Genomic DNA, 16,748 nt, shown 5'->3' with positions numbered 1-16,748 from the left:
TGCTTAGTCTTCCAGAATGTACAGCCTTCTAGCATGGAAAATTATCTTTGCGAGGATAGTAAAGAATAATTTCTTTCAAAAATAGACTGAAAATGCAGTTTGCTAAACATGATTAAGTTAATGCTGGTGATACCCAATTGTCATTTGAATATTTTCACTGGGAAATAATAGAGTGAAAAAAAATATTTCCAGTAGAACTTTTCAGTATTTCTGTTGGAGTATTTTAGACTGTGTTGGTTTTAGCCAAAGCTTTTACTTTTGCTTCTCGCTTATTATGCAAACATCCTCATTTTTAAAAGCACATTTGTATGCATTCAACAAAATAGATGTAAATGCTTGAATGTACCTATATTTTCATTTGGTCTTCTGAAATACATGAATGTTGAAGATGAAGAACCTCTTTTGAGCTCTAAATGCTGCAGAAAGACTTATGAATTCCCTAATATACTTCAAAGGCAGAATGAAACTGAAGAGTGGTTGTGCAAATCTACTGCCCTGTTCCCGAGTTCACCAAGAGTTCCCGATTCACCAAGAGGACTTGGGATGACAACAGAATGGGGAGTGGTATATAGAAGCATTTAAAAGTAGTTTTACTATGAGTTTCTTTTAAAATCATGTGTGTAATCGTATTGTACATTTAGTGGTAATGTTACACTAAAAAATGTTTGCATGTGTTTAGTTGAGCTTTGCGTTCTTCTTTAAAAATGAGCTGCTTAGCTGTTGGAACAAATCTGACTTCTTTTTGCAAAATGGATTTTATGCATTTAGACAGGAAAAAAAATGTTTTGGTATTTAATTTTATTTTCAATTTTGACATCCAAATCCTTTATCTTCCTGATTCTGTTCTAGAAGCTTATCCACTTGGATAGCTCTTGTTTTCATCTCATGCCTTTTCTTCATTGCTGCCTAGTGTTTCCCTCCCATCTTGCTTTTCACTTGTGTAATTACACTGAGAGACACAGGATGAGGAGAAAGGTACAAGATCTGTAATTAACCAAGTTTTTACTTACTTCTCTAATCATGTTTGTCAGTATACATCTGATTATATGTCTGACTGTTTTCTAGAAAAGGAAAAATTAGTAGATTTCTGTTAAAATGTTATGCTGAGTGTAGTATTCATTTATATCTTTTATGTCCCCTTCCTATGCTTTATCCCTTATATTGTTATAAAATAAAAGCTTTCACAAAACCACTGCCTTGATCATCCAGTTTGAAAAGGTCTTCCAAACATTTCATTTTTTTTCCCAAAGCTACACAGAAATTAGAACGTTCCATAGTAGAAATTAAACATAACAGCTTTTGTGCTTGATATTTTTCAATGCTGTTTTCTACTAAATATAATATTTAAAAAGTAATGCATTTCTCGACTTATTGTATGAAGAACTTGGATAGTGTGGGTTGCTTGTTTTGTTTTGTTGGTTTTTTTTTAAATGAAAGCTGTGAACCTGTAATCATTGTAAAGAGTAAAGTATCGTACCTATGTATTTTTGTAAGTTCTGGCCAGGATATCCAAGGAACAAGTGTGGTGGCCAATCTCCCAGTCCTGATGCGACAGAATCCTGCAGAAACACTTCGTCGGGTATTACCAAAAATCAGGGTAAGTTGTATGCAATGAAGTTTGAATGTGTCATTTTTTACCACTGTAAATATTTCAAGAAGGGCAAAAAAATCCCGCTTTTATTGCAGACTCACTTTCTAGGAGAGGTACGTCCAGTAGATCTTCCACATTCATTTAGTGAATTTATGATGTATTGTGGGTATTATATTTTAAAAAAAATGTTACAGCAAAAGAAGAAATTGATACTATTTACACATTCCAAAGATTTACCTCCTGTGCCAAAATACATCTTTTTGATGACCAGCCAATCACAATAGTTAATTTTCATGTTCTTGATCTCCTTCCTTCCAAACATTAAGATCTTGCTGCTATCCAGGAAAGTATACTTTGCTTTTAGCTGTCTGAAGTTTTGCCTCCATCTCTCCACTCGCTACTAGCTGTGGTAGATACATACTGATCACATAATGTTATACAATAATTTTATATGCAAATGCGTTTGTACAAAAGGTATTTGTGTGGTTTAACCTTAAAAGAGGCTTATAAAGAAGATGTTTACCGACTTTTTAGTAGGGCCTGTAGCAATAGGAGAAGGAATAATAAAAGGAGAATATATTCAGACTAGATACAAGGAAGACATTTTTTTATGATGAAAGTGGTGAAACACTGGAACAGGTTGTCCAGAGAGGTGGTAGATGCCTCATCCCTGGAAACATTCAGGGTCAGATTGGACTGGGCTCTGAGCAACCTGATCTAGTTGAAGATGTTCCTGATTATTGCAGGGAGGTTGGACTAGATGACCTTTAAAGGTCCTTTCCAATCCAAATCATTGTGTGGTTCTTTGATTTTGAGGAAGATAAATATGTATTTCCCTTCTGCCCTAGGTGATATTCCTTGTGTAAAAGAAATGTAAAAGTTCATGTAAGGTGTGTTTTAAGGAGATGCTTCAGCCAAATAAGAACAAACTGCATGACAAATGTGAATGGCAGAGCCTGATAATTCTAAAGCTAAATAATTCTAACTCTGATAACTCTATGTAAGGCTACAACAGGTATTAAGACTATGATTATGTTAGCCTGCCTCTTGGGAGTGGTTTTCAGTGATTTTTAAAGGGTACCAGCTGAGTGGAAAAATAATTTTTTTTTTGTCTATCAAAATATCTAAAAGTTTATTTTATAACAGGAAGTTTATGAGGATTTTTTTTATTGTATCAGTGTTTTGTCAGTTTTCTACTGATACCATTGCCAGTTTTTGTGATTAAATCAAAGTTTTGATTTAGGACAGTGTCTGGCCTGGTCTCATGCAATTGGTCCTTTGATATAAACCCAGTTCTAATTTATACAAATTGTCAGCTAAAGGAACATTGTGTTTGATAGTAGCTGTTTGACTGTAGTAGGTGTTTGAGAGTATGTGCTGTCTTTTCCCATAAAGAGGTAAAAACCACAAGGGTTTGTTCTAGAAATTTTATTTTCAAAACATTGGATTGTATTCATAATTTTATGGACAGACTCAGTTTCTCTATACATTTTTAAAGATGCTTTTGACGTTTTCTCAGTCATGATTTTACTAGGACACTTGTACAATTTAGGATTATTTTCCCATAAAATTTAAATTCTTGCCCTTAATGCAATTTGCCAACAGGAATGTTATTTTTTTTTTTGTTGCAAACAACTAATGCTTAAGGATACTATTTAGATCACTTACTTCAGAAAGACAGAAAGAATTACTGACTCAAGCTAAATATGAATTTGATGATCTGAAATACACTGAACTGAAAGTCTGAGTTGTCTTAAGAATGGCCTCAGTTATGTTGTCCTCGCTATCTCAAGCACTTTAGGGATAAGAGAAAAAGACTCTAGTAGCTGCTGTGAGTTTCTTCCTATGTCTGTATCAGATGCTCCTTGCCAGGTATAAGAAACTATATATTAGTAGGGAGATGACTGACGTGCTTATGTTACACAGTTTTCAACCTATCTAGGAGATGAGTGCTGAATAACAAAGAGGGCCCATGTGAAAAATACTTGTTTGTTACAGTACATTCTTATTTGCATATCATTGTTATTCTTTGCTGAAATTTTGAAGAAGTGTATTGCTTCTTTTATTGAAAAGCTATGTGAACATATGTCTCTCAGTATTTTTTTCCGCTTTTAAAGTAGCTACCTTAACATTATATGAATAAAAGAATTCCAGAAAGAAATGTATTACACAAAAGTACTCGGTGTATTTCTTAACTGCCTGTGGAATTGGTCTTAAATAAAATCCTTCTTCTTTCTCCTAATCTTAAAGAGTCTGCTCAAAGGACAGTATTTGTGAAAAGCTAATTTAATGAGTTATATTGTGCTCATTTGTTATGAAGTGATATACTGAAAGATGATGAACAAATATTTATCTAGTCTTCATTGTGATTACATAGCAAATATAGGGTAACTGAAGGGACTGGAGAACCTGTCTGATGAGGAGAGGCTGAGAGGGCTGAGACTTTTCAGGCTGGAGAAGAGAAGACTTGGAGAGGATCTTATCAATGTATATAAATACTTAAAGTGAGGTGGTAGAGAAGAGGGTACTAGGCTGTTTTCAGTGGTGCCCAGGAACAGGATCAGAGGCAGTGGGCACAAAATGAAATTTTTTATTATAGTCTTAGATTTTTTTTAATGTAAAGGTGGAGAAAAATTTTTTTAAAAGGATGATCATTAGCATGATCAGGGCCTAGGGCCTGGAAAATATTTGTGCAGTAATGTGTTTAGATCAGGCAGTACTTAATTACTTCATAAAACTGTCTTACTGGAGAATATTATAGGACAATGAAGTGAAATAGTATATGAAGAAAGAAGAGTTAGTAATTGAAGATAGCAATATTATAAATCAGACAAATTTAATGATAAATACAATCTATCTTTGAGCAAATAACAGAAAAGTAGGGATTTTTTTTTCAGCTTGCAGTGTTACTTAATTCCAAACTGAATGCCTTCCTAGATGACAAATTAAATGGAACTTCAGTTAGTGGGCTCATGGCGGAGGTAAAAGAGTGAAATATAATAAGATTAGTCTAAATCTAAGTGTTCCTTTCAGGTTTAAGCTTCATAAATTGAAACTTTCTGGTATGTATACGAGTTAAATTTCTTTTTGTGGCTATACTCTTATGAAGCAAGTTCTTCAATGGTGCAGTGTTATGTAATATTTAATTATTCTGTGATAGAAGAACAGTTCAAATGTACTCATGTTCACATTTTTAACAGCAAAATAGTATTTGGCATCATTAATCATGTGACCTATTTTTGGGTTTTTTTAAATCTTTATTTTTATTGGAGGAATAGTCCTGCCCATTAAATGGAAGCTGCTATAGTTTATAAAGGCATAGTCGAACTCAGCTGTGATTAGAATCTTGGAAATGTAGTCTAGCATTTCAGGGACATAAATTGTCTTAAATTACTGCACTTGGTTTCACTTCTGTAGATTTGGAAAAATAATTTGTGAATTCAAATTTGCACGTGAAAAATGACTTGTAGCTTCAGGGTGCTATTTATCTTAAAGTGTTGTCACGGTATAACTGGGTAGGGAAACCAGTGTACTTTGTTAGCATACTTGCAGAAACCCAAAGCAAAAATAAGTACCATTTTTACTAGGGGTGAAGATAAAAAGACACAGGAAGAAATAAATGTAAGCAATGCTCTTGCTGGATGCATTCCAAATTTTTATTTCACTTGTGAGAAATTGATAAATCTGATTACTTTTATGAATAAATATAAAAGGATATATGCAAATTGTTTATCATTCCTTAAAACTTTATGAAATTAAAATTATACCAAAGACCATTTATGTATTTAACATGTGTTTTAGGTCTGATATGAGCAAATTCAAACATACATTACATCAATAAATGTGCCAGAATGAAGTAGTGATTAAATGGGGTGTCAGTGTTTTGTTTGTGCTATTAAAGAAATACATTGTATATCATTTAGATGTTAATGTAGGAGTGAGATTATGAAATATTATTTCAAATTCTCCAGTTAAAATGAAGTGGCATCCCTGTATGGATTCATTTGCATAGATATCTCCACTCTCTGGATTTCTGCATGCACCTCCTCATGAACCTTGGAAGTCATTGAAATGCAGATTTAGGGAAAGCTTAGACATTCTTCTCAGCATTTCTTGTTGTGCACCAAATGGTTCCTTTAAAATGATTTTGGTATTTTCCTTGTTTTCTGTAGTTGGGCACTGCTGCTGAAAGCAGTGGAGGAAGATGGCAGCTGTCTATCTGATTGACTAAGGGTTTTCCAAATACTGTGATTGCAGAAAAGTATGGCTGCTGTTGTTGAAGTGTATACATCAAACCTTATTCCTTGCTGTCTGATTTGTTCCAAACTTATTTTCACAGTTACTTATTTTTCTAATATATCAATCTCCCCTTGCAAGCTATTCTTCATCCTTAGTTGATTTTAGAATTGAAGAGGTGAAATGATTTTCATCCTGTCTTATACCTAACATTTTAAGGTCCTCATTCTATCTTTGAGCTTCTGTAATCTCCATTATTTCAATGTCTTTCTCGTCCTAAATGAAGATTACTGCAAGCATCAATGCAGTTACTAAAACAATTAACTATATAATAACTTCCTGCAGCATTCTTTCAATTCTGTTACTGCAGGATATAAGTGTATTAAACTAGAGGTAGATTTTCTGTTTTCCATTTAATGGAATGAGCCAGGCTTCCTAAATCTTGCAAGTTTTAATGCCTGAGTTTAACTTGTAGGCATTAGGATTGTTCAAGAACATGCTAATACCTTTGTGTTCTGTTAAGTACATTTGTCTGAATAACAGATAGGAAAAGCTTTTTTTCCTCTGTAGTGAGAATCAGTGGAGGACCCATACATAGAAAAAATACATTACTTTATAAATAAATAAATTTATATTAAGTAAATTTAAGTCACTGAACTTGAGTTCAGTGAAGCTGGAATGAGGGGACTATACAGTTCTGAGTGCAAGCAACAATGCAGACAGGTGTGTAAGCAATCTAGAAATTTACATTTCAATGTCTCCCGAGGTCCATGAGGAGGCACATCCAGAGAATGTGTTCTCACACATGATTTTCCAGAGTTGTGTGGATCTGTGGAGGAGACTATTTGGAAACTTTATTTGTTGGTAAGTAACCCTGTTTGCATTGCATACAAAGTGAATATGTACATAAAATTCAATTCAAGTCTATTGAGTTCTGGTCTGCAGTGGTGTTTTAGCATCTACAGTATGTCAATATCTCTTTTGATTATTTTGGGCATGTTTTTTTTTTTTGAACAAATGTAGGCCAAAATGTCAGAACAATATGCACAAGCGTTCTGATCTCAGAAACATTAAAATTACAAAATTGGTAGATGGCCTTATTTTTGACTGTGACTGTTGTGATGAAGGAATGAGGATAGACACAGACTGTGGAGATAACAAGAGGGCAGTTTCCCTGGCTATTGAATGCAAGTATTTTATCACACATCAACTAGTAAGCTGTACGATGCTGTTTCTGGTTTGAGTTCTTTTCATTTGGGGGAGCAGTGGTACTGAGAATGCATTTACAAATATACACAGCTGTCAACTGAGACTGCTGTTGAGAGATAAGTAATGGTTCTCTTTGAAATCAGCTAAACCAAAACCTATACATTTGCTCACACAAACCGCTTGACATTTTTGTAATTAAGACTTCTTGTTTTACTTTGAAGGAAGCAGTCTACTAAATAATTTCTCAGATGTTCTCTGTGAACTATTTTCTCAGCAAAATTTTTCTGCCCTATAATACTTAGGTGCATAAAGGATTTTTTTTGTAATCTGATCTAGGTTGACTTAAAAAAAATAAAGTATCAGCTTATCATTGATTTTTTTATCTGAGAAAACACTATTCATCTCAAGCAAAGAGAAATGAAGTCCACATAAATAAAAGAGAAATGAATCCACATGAATAAAATATTAAATAGGAAGTGTGAGGTTTAAACTCCAAGTGAATTTGAAATCACATGTAGAATGAATGTAATGCTTTAGTAGTAGAATAATGCACTTTATTTTCTCATGAGACAGAGAAGTACCTTTAGAGAAGAGAACAAGTGCAATGTTCAACTAGCTGATAGGTATGTGCATGCTTAGAATGGATGCTATGTCATAGACTGGATCCTGAAAACTCTTTGGCATGTGCATAAATCTGGAATACAAGTTGCCTTGTTTTATTCAAACAATATAGTAACGTTTCATTCCCATATTATCTTTCACCTCTGAATTAATGCATTTAAAGTCAGCATAATTAGTTATAACCTCATATGTTAAAGCTAAGTACTAGTAAGTGCTTCAGTACCTGAATAAATATTCTCCTACAGGTTGCTTTATTCTTAAGAGCGTAGACACACACACACACACACACATGCAGACATCTTCATTTGTGTTCCATGTCACTTGGCACGGGAGGAAATTTAAATCATCTCCTACTATTTTAATAGCTCTCTTAATTTATGTGGATAAATATTTCTTTTTAATTCATGTGCAGAAACTATAGAAGTGCAATTGTTGGCTACTCTGGTTTTACCTCTCATTTTGTACTTATGCATCGATGAAAATTAAAGTCACAAAAAATCTTATAAATAACTTCACTTTTCTTAAAAGATTCATGCTGCAATATAAGAGATTTAATATCTCCAAGTAATTGTTGTTAAGATAAAATAATTTTACATCCAGTTTTGTAGTTTACCCAGGTTGCTGCATATTCACTTTTAAAAGTGAATGTAAAAATTAGAATGTTCTTTCAGTACATTTCTGCCTCGTATTCTAAATGAATATAATTTGTAATTATACAGGAGGTGCTGCACGTTGCAGGAGTGGAAATGCAGTTAACAGCTGCTGTTTCATTTCTGACTGTTCTGCAAGAGGAGTCGGTGTCCATTCATACATACTCTCATTCCTTCCTACACATCATTCTCCAGAATGTGGAACACAGAGATGCAGGTCAGGGCTGTACAACTATACCAACGATTGATTACTTCTATATGTTTTATTTCCTTAGTGACCATACACAACTGTATAAAGCAGTGAGGGCACTCACTGACTTTTTATCTAGACTTACATGAAAGAAAAGATTTTTGCATACTGACCACTTACATACTGATATTTAAATATAATTCTGATTAAAGCAAACAAAAACACTTTATCTGAAGTACTGAATCCATAAATTGTTACTGAGTTTGAGCTTTGACTGATGCACTAGAATTTTGAGGCTGAGAAAATGGAGAGAGAATGGGTGACCTTTCTTCTGTGATGATTAGTTTTTCTTAACTTCTTTGACATTATTTTTAGGATGCAAAGAAACTGTAAAATTAGAACATTTCAGTGAGCATAAGAAAGGAATATGCTACCAAATTGGGGAAATTATTTTTTCAAAACAAACAAGATCATTATTATTTTTGTACAGGATTTGAAAAGACAAGAAGTGGGGGCAGAAATGGTTATTCACCTATTCTGCCTCATAGTTTGAAGTTCTGAGTGGCAGTTTAGTGACTTTTAGATACATAGTACCTTGAAGAGGTGTGTGTGAAATTGAGAACTAATTATATAAACCCAATGTATGTTTTCTTATTCTCGTTATATGAGTGACATAACATATAAACCATTTCTTTCTAACAGGTGTCAGCAATGCATGGCTGGAAACTCTTCTTGCTGTAATAGAAGCTTTACCAAAAGAGATGATCAGACATGAGGTAAGAATATTCTCCGAGTTATGGCAACAGCAAATAAATAATATTTTGTACCATTGTATTTCCCTGAAAGTCTCTTTTACTTCAGTAGTATTTGTGGCAGTTCTGTGAAAACAATAATGCTTGTGGAACATACTGCAAGAGTGGAATGTTCTAAAATGGGAAATAGGAAGGCCACTTTAAAAAATTTTAGCATTCTTTAGCAAAAAAAGACTATTTACTGTAAAATTTCCACTGCACTTAGTATTTTCAGTAACATGCCTTCATGTGTCCTGTTTTGATTTCCAGGATAGTATCTCATTCTATGTCTTCAGGAAGAAACTACATTTTGTTTGTTACTGGACTAAAATTGTGATTTCTGCTAGATGGGACTGAATGCTAGAGATCTATTTAATTGTGTTTATCAGTTGATCTTGATGTTCGCTGTCATAGTTCAAAGACCAATTACGTAATGCACAGGGTTATAGGTGACTAATGTAATGCTTATTTATGTAGTGTTATAGTTAGAAGCATAGCTTATGTACTACTTCTAGTCTGGGACATCTGTTTGTCCTTCCATTTATAAGACTCTCTCACCTCAAAATTTCAGCTGTTAAAAGAAGATGCAAATTGCATTTAGAATATTTTGGACTTTCCTGCCCTTTGTATTATCTTTTTGTGGAGATCTGCAAAAGAGAGAGTGAGGAACTGTGGCAGACTACTGGAGATACATCTCTGTGATATTTCTCTTGGCCTGGCACCTGCATTTTCCTGATTATTTCTGGACAAAAATGAATATATCTAAATATGCTGTTCTACAGGTTTTTCTTTGTTTATTTCTGGCACTGTAGAGGTGATCCAGCAAATAACAGCAGAGTTCCAGTATAGACGGAGGTTTTCCACATCTGTATGGAAATCAATCCTCTTCCCTACAGATTCACACAGTATCAAGAGGGATTTTTGCCTCAAAACTCCATGTCAAGAGAGATATTTCCTGGGGAGACTTAAGAGAAAGAACCATAGAGGGGCTTCCTTTTCCTTTCTCTGCATATTTTTTTTCTTGCACAGGAGCATATTTGACAACTTTGTGAAAATTCATAAAATCACAGAATGGTAGGGGTTGGAAGAGACCTTTAGAGATCATCTAGTCCAACCCCCTTGCAGAAGCAGGTCAACCTAGATCAGGTCACATAGGAACATGCCCAGGTGAGTCTTGAAGACCTCCAAGGAAGGAAAACCTCCAAGGAAGGAAGTCTATAGCTAACAGCTATAAATATTAATATACAGTTTAGACTCAAAGACACAAGTAGACAGATGTAAAACTGTGGCTGTGATGTGAATCATAAACTGCTATTTGGGACAAGATACTGGTCTAATATGCTATAATTAGCACTGAATATTAAATAAGGGTTTCAAATAGACCATTAATGTACATAAGCATCATTATTGTTAGTACCGATTAATGCCATGAAAGGAGTAGATGGCATTTAGGATGTGTTTTTCTAGATACTTTTTTTAAGATGAGGCATGCATTATTTACTACTCACATTTCTTTTGTTCATATATCTTCTTTTTTCTTTTATGTAGATTCTGAATCCACTTGTTTCCAAAGCACAGCTTTCTCAAACACTTCAGTCTCGTTTGGTTAGCTGTAAAATCATGGGAAAATTAGCTAACAAATTTGAAGCTCATATGTAAGTAGACGACTGTATGTATATTTTAATTCCACAGCATATGCCAGTATTTGTTAGTGGGCAAAAATTACTACAAGAAAAGTAGACTTTATTACAAAAATTAAATGCTTTGTCTTTTACAGATCCCTTTATCTGGGTAATAATTAATAATTTTAAAATGTTTATTCTCTAACTAGTGTATCCAGACTTCCTGATATTCATCAGTTTATAACTTCAGTTTGTATATTCTTCGAAATTGGTACCTTTTTCATACCATTTTCCATATTGTTTTTCTTACTAGGAAATAAGCCAAATAGAAGTTTTCTCTGCAATTTACAGAGGTAAAACGTAACTTCATCATCTTAGAGTTTCTTCTCATGAAGAATCAGAACTTTCTATGTGTCTAACTAACTTTAACATGTGACTATATTTTTTCTATCTGTGATTATATGGAAATGTATCAGGAGCCAGTGTTACCTGATATTATCCAACTCTTAGATTCAGTGTCTTTGAGTCTGGATAGTGATGCAGATGAGGGAAGCAATGATGAAAGCAAATCTGAATAAACTAACCTGACCAAACCAATTGGTGTGGTAAATTCCTTGGACAGTTTATCCAGTTTATGGTAGTATGACCATTTCACCAAATTTGTTTCCTATCCAGACAATTGCTACAAGTGATTTTGCATTACAAAAGAAATCCCCTGATGACTACTAGATGCACAGAAACTCTGTCTAGCTGAGGAGGTCTGCTCTAGTAATGACTTTGATTTGCCCCAAAATGCAAGAATTCATCTTAACAGAGAAGATGAACAATAGGAACATATGATGATACATTTAGAAATAATTTCCATGAAATTATTTTTTTTTTTCTTCAATAAAAAAGAACTAGAAGCAACCACAAGAAAGCTATCTACACCTTCTTTTGCTATGTAGACATGCAAAAATTAATGAGCGTGTAGTTTTTTGAGAATGTTACCAAAGCCTTCTAATCTTTATATTCTGAATTTATAGAATTTTGGTAGAATCACAATTGCTTTTAGTTATTTCATGTTGTAATCTCATGAAAATAAAGTGACTTTCCAGATTTTTTGGAAATTACAATAGTGTTAGCCACAATAAGTTCAAATAATTATACCTTCTTTTGATGCATTTGTTTAGTATGATCAGAGGTAGGAAACCCCTTATTTCAGAGAACAGATAGTAACATCATTGCAGTACAGAAGCTGCTTGTTAAGAAGATGGCTGAGAATTTTCTGGAATATATTAATTGTCTGGTAGACTGCTCTGAATGCAATTTAGAAGGCTGAAAAGAAGCCTGGATCCCGAGGTTTAGAATATGTCAGACTGAGTAAGATTTGTGACTCACTGTTGTTCCTCTTGCAATAGGGGTTTTGCGATAGGCTCAGATGATGTATCTGGCCTCAGGAGTAGGCAATAATATATATATTCACATTTTTCTTCAGGACGGCACCATTTTTTCCTCATAAAATTTATACTATAATAGAAAAAAATCTTTTGTATTTCACATGACTCACAGATTACTTTATAGAAAACTGAAAAAGTTCCAACCTTGGAGTAGAACATTTGTTTTCTACCCTCTGTTCCAATAGCTAGTTAGTTGGAAGTAGTCCCTACTTCAGAGTATTCTAAAATGCCAAACTCACAAGACTTTGTACAATATTGAAAGTGAGGCCAAATTTTGCTGTAAGAAGTAAATTAATTTTCACTGGAATGAGTGAAGGCTGTGAAAGCTGGCTTGAAAATTTGCTTATCTGTGTCTTCATATTATTTCTCTGAAGCTTTGCAACAACATAAGCATTTGGGTAGAGATACTATATGAATACTCATGACAGCATCTTGGGCATTGAAAGGAAACACAATGGCTCATTCTGCCACATTGTAGTATGTGTTTTACTTAAACAGAGTTTAGACTAGCTATTTTTGCGTCTACCATTGATTTAACCTGAATACTTGGGTCTAATTGCACAAAGACATTGCAGTACTGAAGCTTTTAATCTTAAATTCTTTTCTACTTTCTTACCAAATATATCTTTGGTGATACATGCATACTGAAGAAGAGTTATTAGAGACAAGTAATTGGGATTTGCACTGCTATTTATATAATTCTTTGTATTCTTTCAGTGGCTGTTCAAAAATTGTACTGAAGATAGTTATTAAATGAGATCAGCATCTCCAACCCTACCTACTCTTTTAGTAGTTTTAAAAAAAGTAATAGATGAAATAAGAGAAAATTATAATGACTCCAAAGAAACCTTTTTGTGTTACTTTCTAGAACATATATGTGTCTGATGTGCAATATTCTTTTATAGTTGCAAAATTCTCAGGAAAATTCACCATGTGTAATAAATTAATATAACAAAAGTTTTAAAACTGTACCATTAGAAGTAATATATGGGTAAAACTTGGATGCTACAGGGTGAATTTTATATATTCTTGGTCTGTATATTAATAAAAAATGTTCACACTTTTAGTATTAAAAGAGACATTCTTCCATTGGTAAAATCACTGTGCCAGGATGTGGAATATGAAGTTAGAACTTGCATGTGTCGGCAACTGGAACACATAGCTCAAGGAATAGGGTGAGTAGAATTTGCATAACTGCTTCTATGTGCAAAAACTTTCGCTAAAATACGTAATGCTAACCTACAAAATTAATTTGTGTGTATTCAGTAATGAATTTGGAGTGTACAGATGTGTTCTTAGGAATTTCCAGTTTGCAGACGGCTCTTTTTCATTTTCAGACTTTTTGTTTCTATCCAATTGTAAAATTGCTGAACTATAAAAACAACAGTTTTTTGGAATTAATGAGTTCATCAATAGTTTCTTGAAATCGTCTCAATTATCCCTTGATGTCATTTGGCTTATTTAAAAATGGAAGATGATTATGACAAGTATTAGCAGTTTCTAATAATTATTGTGCAGTCTTTTGCAAAAGAATTCTAAATGTGTTTTGTAAGCACAATTCAGTTGAGTATCAACTTTTACTCTAAGATTGAAGATGTTTAGTGTTGCATATATACGAATAAGAAAAGTCTGGAACTTTTATTTTAAGAACTTGTTAACTACCCACACGGAATTGATCTCTGAGTGAACAATATTTTAAAATTTCACATCTATTCACCTGTTATTGTGTCAAGAAGAAAAAAAAAAGCTGTAATTTATTTTTCAGACTGGAAGAAATTATCTAGTAAGGTTTCCTGCCCTGTGTTATACAGTGAGGATAGATTAGATCTTAAGAGTGCCTCTGGCTTTTAAAATTGTGAGTTTATAAGCAAATACAAAAATTATGCTGAATTTGCAATGTAATTTGAGAGATATGATAAATTTGTTGGTTATCAGGTCAATTAGTGTGTTTTTGGAAAAGATGCCTTCCTGGGGCTGTGTAATGATTTTTATTTTTCTTTTAATGAAGAATTATGGTTTAGTTTCTGAGTTACTAAAAAAAACCTCCAAAATGAAACCCAGTGAACTAATGTGATTTACCTCTCAGCCATGGAATACTGAAAAAGTGTATGTTCAGGCAGAGTTTTACCTTACTTGCATATAAAGTATGAATGTTCACAGTAAGAACTAAGCTCTACTATACTTAACTTTATTTTGACAAGGTCATGCAGGATATTGATTTCTAGATTCTCAGACAAACTTGTCTCTTGCATAATAATTGCAAAATAATTTTATATATGTGCTTTAGAGACCTCTTCTGCGAAGTTATTATTCTACACAAGTTCAGAGGATATGAATGAAATGTAAACACACTATTACTAATCAAAAGTTACTCGTTAGGTTTTTTACTTGTTTTCATGTGTATCAAAATGTAGGTTAGCACAGTAAATAATTTTGATATTTTCCATATTGAATGACTTTAAAAGAACTTGTAAATACAGGAGAGACAGGTAGTATTTGTCTATATTGTTGATATTTATAAAACTGGAAATTTAACACACATTTTACTAAACTGAGTGACTAAATAATTTGAACTTGCATTTATTTTTATCATAGAATCATAGAATGGTAGGGATTGGAAGGGACCTTTAGAGATCAGCTAGTCCAATATCCCCTGCCAAAGCAGGTTCACCTAGATCAGGTTACACAGGAACACATCCAGGTGGGTTTTGAAGACCTCCACGGAAGGAGACTCCACAACCCTCCCTGCACAGCCTGTGCCAGGGCTCCCTCACCTGAACAGTGAAATAGTTTTTTCTTATGTTTATTGGAACTTTTTGTGTTCCAACTTCATCCCATTAACCCTTGCCCTGTCACTGGATAACAACAGAAAAAAAGGGGTACCTCAACCTCCTGACACCAACCATTTAGATATTTATAAATATTAATGAGATCCTCCCTCAGTCTCTTCTTCTCCAGACTAAACAGCCCCAGTTCCTGCAGCCTTTCCTCCAGATGCTCCAGTCCCCTGATCATCTTGATGGCCCTGAGCTGGACTATCTCCAGAAGTTATCTGTTCCTCTTGAGCTGAGGAGCCCAGAACTAGACACAGGACTCCAGATGAGGCCTCACCAGGGCAGAGTACAGGAGGAGCAGAACCTCCCTTGACCTGCTGGCCACACTCTTCTTGACGCATCACAGGAAGCCATTGGCCTTCTTGGCCACAAGGACACATTGCTGGCCCATGTTTAGTTTATTATCAACCAGGACTCCCAGGTCTCTCTCTGCAGAGCTGCTCTCCAGCAGTTTGACCCCCAGCCTGTACTGGTTGTTCCTTGCCAGATGCAGGACTTGTCCTTGTTGAACCTCATGAGGTTCCTCTCTGCCCAACTCTCAAGCCAGTCAAGATCCCGCTGAATGGCAGCACAGCCTTCTGGGGAATCAGCCAGTCCTCCCAGTTTGGTGTCACCAGGGAACTTGCTGAGGGTACACTCTGTCCCCTCATCCAGGTCGTTGATGAAGATGTTGAACAGGACTGGCCTCAGAACTGATCCCTGTGGAACTCCACTGGCCACAGGCCTCCAACTCGATTCTGTGCCATTGATCACCACCCTCTGGGCTCTGTCATTCAGCCAACTCTCAATCCACCTCACCATCCACTCATCCGATCCACACTGCCTGAGCTTTCTGATGAGGATGTTGTGGGAGATGGTGTCAAAAGCCTTGCTGAAGTCAAGGTAGATGACATCCACTGCTCTCCCCTCATCTAGCCAACTGGTTATGCACTTGTAGAAGGCTATCAGGTTGGTCAAACAGGATTTCCCCTTGGTGAATCCGTGTTGACTCCCCTGATAACCTTTTTTTCTTTCATATGTTTAGTGATGACATTCAGGATGAGCTGTTCCATTGCCTTTCCAGGCATGGAGGGGAGGCTGACTGGCCTGTTGTTTCCCAGGTCATCCTTCTTAACGCTTTTTGAAGACTGGCGTGACATTGGCCTTTCTCCAGTCCTCAGGCACCTCGCCTGTCCTCCATGAATGTTTGAAAATGATGGAGGATGGCTTAGCAACCACATCAGACAGCTCCCTCAGCACTTGCTGTGCTGCATGTATTTCATGTGTCTTTATAAAATTGTATTCTGTTTAATGAGACATTAGATGAGTGAGAGGCTTCTGTTTATCTTCAGGGGACAACTACATTTTTTGCATAACTATTGAGTTTCAAAGAGAGGAATGATTCTGTCTTATTAGTTTGAGGAAGATTTGATGCCACCAAAATGCAAATCCATAGAAAAATATTTGCAAAGTATTTCTTTTTTAATCCTACCCTACCCCAATTTCTGGACTTTATTTAAGATGTAGTCCTACCCTTCTCTCCCCAGTCAGGAGCTGGGAAGTAATTATGTGAATCTGGCTTTGAA

The 16,748-nt window shown here is 34.9% G+C and overlaps 1 protein-coding gene across 1 annotated transcript in view; it reads left to right on the top strand.

Annotated features, from left to right (window-relative positions):
• Nucleotides 1–1,531: 1,531 nt before the first annotated feature.
• PPP4R4 (protein phosphatase 4 regulatory subunit 4) overlaps nucleotides 1,532–16,748 on the top strand; it is a 39,967-nt gene continuing 24,750 nt past the window's right edge. Inside the window, exons 1-5 of the mRNA XM_061998327.1 lie at nucleotides 1,532–1,597; nucleotides 8,377–8,524; nucleotides 9,200–9,273; nucleotides 10,837–10,943; nucleotides 13,417–13,524. Coding sequence (XP_061854311.1) covers nucleotides 1,547–1,597; nucleotides 8,377–8,524; nucleotides 9,200–9,273; nucleotides 10,837–10,943; nucleotides 13,417–13,524 — 488 coding nt within the window. The 5' untranslated portion in view covers nucleotides 1,532–1,546. The remainder of the gene's footprint in view (nucleotides 1,598–8,376; nucleotides 8,525–9,199; nucleotides 9,274–10,836; nucleotides 10,944–13,416; nucleotides 13,525–16,748) is intronic.

Source organism: Colius striatus, chromosome 6 (genome assembly GCF_028858725.1).
Source record: "Colius striatus isolate bColStr4 chromosome 6, bColStr4.1.hap1, whole genome shotgun sequence".
NCBI lineage: Eukaryota > Metazoa > Chordata > Aves > Coliiformes > Coliidae > Colius > Colius striatus.
This window is presented reverse-complemented; position numbering and strand designations above follow the sequence as displayed.